General features: G+C 43.7%; 1 protein-coding gene across 1 annotated transcript; it reads left to right on the top strand.

The window, feature by feature from the left end:
• The first annotated feature begins 920 nt into the window (after nt 1-920).
• On the top strand, nt 921-1,397 carry LOC133895230 (zinc finger protein 4-like). Its single transcript, XM_062335383.1, has one exon. It carries the CDS (start codon nt 921-923, stop codon nt 1,395-1,397), a length of 477 nt encoding a protein of 158 aa, XP_062191367.1.
• The last annotated feature ends 775 nt before the right edge of the window (nt 1,398-2,172 follow it).

The raw sequence follows: 2,172 nt of genomic DNA, 5'->3' as shown, positions 1-2,172 counted from the left end.
AGGTCTATAAATAGAGGGGTAGAGCCATGAGAAAGGATGAATCGGACATTTTGTGCCCCTTATGCTATCCATATGAGAGCCTTGTGCTAAGATTTTAGAGAAGAGAAAGATGAGTGCTTAGCCTATGTATTAGGTGAGAGTTTTGTAAGAATTTTTTTTAATCTGCTTAAAATAGGACTGACATCTGCTGCAATGAAATTTATTTTTTCTTATTATTGTGCTCACCTTCTTCTAGTTTCTCTTTAATTGGTTCTTTTACTAGATTGCATGTTTTTTTTCGGATTTGATTTTTGTTTTGATTTTTGGGCTGAAATTTTAGCACCTTGTGAGATCATTCTTCTTGTTGCTATAGAGACATAAAATTTGCATGGACACGCTTATGTGATGGGGTCTTGAATTCTTTTGCATCTAAGACAATTAACTTGTAGAGTTCGTTGCTCGGTGTTTATCTTTTCTTATTTTTTTTAAATTATGATCTTTCAAGTGCTAAGATACATATATTGATATTAAATGAAACATATGATTCATATACCATTTGTAGAGTCATGTTACTTCAATTTTCTCTAATTAAAACTTTTCTCCATTTTTACTTCCGCTTGAGTTTTGATGTGCATTGAGTGATCCAAATAGGAGAATGTCATCGACTTTATAAAAAATTTATTAAGACATCTATTCACTAACTCTAGTCGCTAGTCTCGTTCCAACGTATATATACCAAATTAAACTTTAGGTACGTAGCTATAATTAGCTAGTCTCCTTAAAAAATGTGAGAAAAGCGAGACATGAGAAAGACGCCGTCAGATGGATGGAGATGGAGGCATCGAGCTAGCTACTGATCGAGCTACCTCACATAATCGTCTCATTATATACCGCCACCGCCAAGCACCTTCTTCTCACTCAGCTCGCCACCAAGAAAACCCATGGAGAAGCAGCCGGCCGACGACGACGTCAACCTCGACCTGCGCCTCATCCACCCCACGGGGCCAGGCGGTGCGGGCAGGCACCACTACCTGCCGCCGGCCGTGGCCGACCCAGACCGCACCTTCTCGTGCACCTACTGCCGGCGCAAGTTCTACAGCTCGCAGGCGCTGGGCGGCCACCAGAACGCGCACAAGCTCGAGCGCAGCCTCGCCAAGCGCAGCCGCGAGCTCTCCGGCGCGGTGGCGGTCAGCGCGGCCATCTCCTCCCACGCGGAGCCCCCGCCGCGGGCCTCCGAGCTCGGCAGCAGCTGGCACCCGGTGGCGCAGGGGCGAGGCGCAGGGGATCAGGCCGCGGCGGCGGCTGTCGTGAGCTGGATCGCCGACGGCGGAAGAATGTACGCGTACCGCGCACACGCAGCTGCAGCCACGGCCGCGGCCGGCGACGCCGACGACATCGACCTGTCGCTCAAGCTGTAAGCTTAAAAGCTAATTAATTAATGCATGCATGGCACTGTCACGTACGACGACGTACGTGCTTCGGATTTAATTTGCGATTTGCTTCGGATCCAGCTTGTCTAATTACTAATTACTTAGTATCTCTAATGGTTAGAGATAGCTACTATCTCTTACCTAAGAGAGCATACTTCTCAATGCTGTGATTAGCACGATTCTTTATACGTCACAAAGGAGATAGAGGAGCAAGTACTAGCTCTTAAAGATCAAAGATGAAGAGTTAGTATTTGCAAGTCATCTTAGCACCTCTCTTCTATACATGAAGAATTATGAATAAGGAGACTTGTATAAATTTTAAAAAGTGTGATTTCTCAATTAAGAGATAGTAGCTATCTATATTCATTGCAGATGTCCTTATCAGATTAATCATATCAATACTACTAGTACAGTAACAAAGCTTAGTTACATCGATCAGTTCATGCTGTAATTCGGAGCTGGATCAGAACTCACTGCGCCAATGAATGTATCATCGTATCGATGAGACATGCATAATATCGGTACTGTGCGTGTGTTGTGTCAACTACATGAACTACCACATGCACGAAATGCAAAATCACTGTCGTAGTATATGATTGCTGAATTTCGGTCGGCATATTGTATGTAGTGTTGCCTGCTTAATGGATTGCTTACTCTGTTTAATTATATGCTGAAATGAATATAATGGATTGCAAATGATGATTACTTCTGTGATCACTGCCTTACTTGGTTATATCGATCAGTTTTTGTGTTTCTTTGAAGC

The sequence above is a fragment of the Phragmites australis genome, chromosome 16 (genome assembly GCF_958298935.1).
Source record: "Phragmites australis chromosome 16, lpPhrAust1.1, whole genome shotgun sequence".
Lineage (NCBI taxonomy): Eukaryota > Viridiplantae > Streptophyta > Magnoliopsida > Poales > Poaceae > Phragmites > Phragmites australis.
The sequence above is the reverse complement of the archived record's forward strand: the minus strand, read 5'-3'. Positions and strand labels throughout refer to the sequence as shown.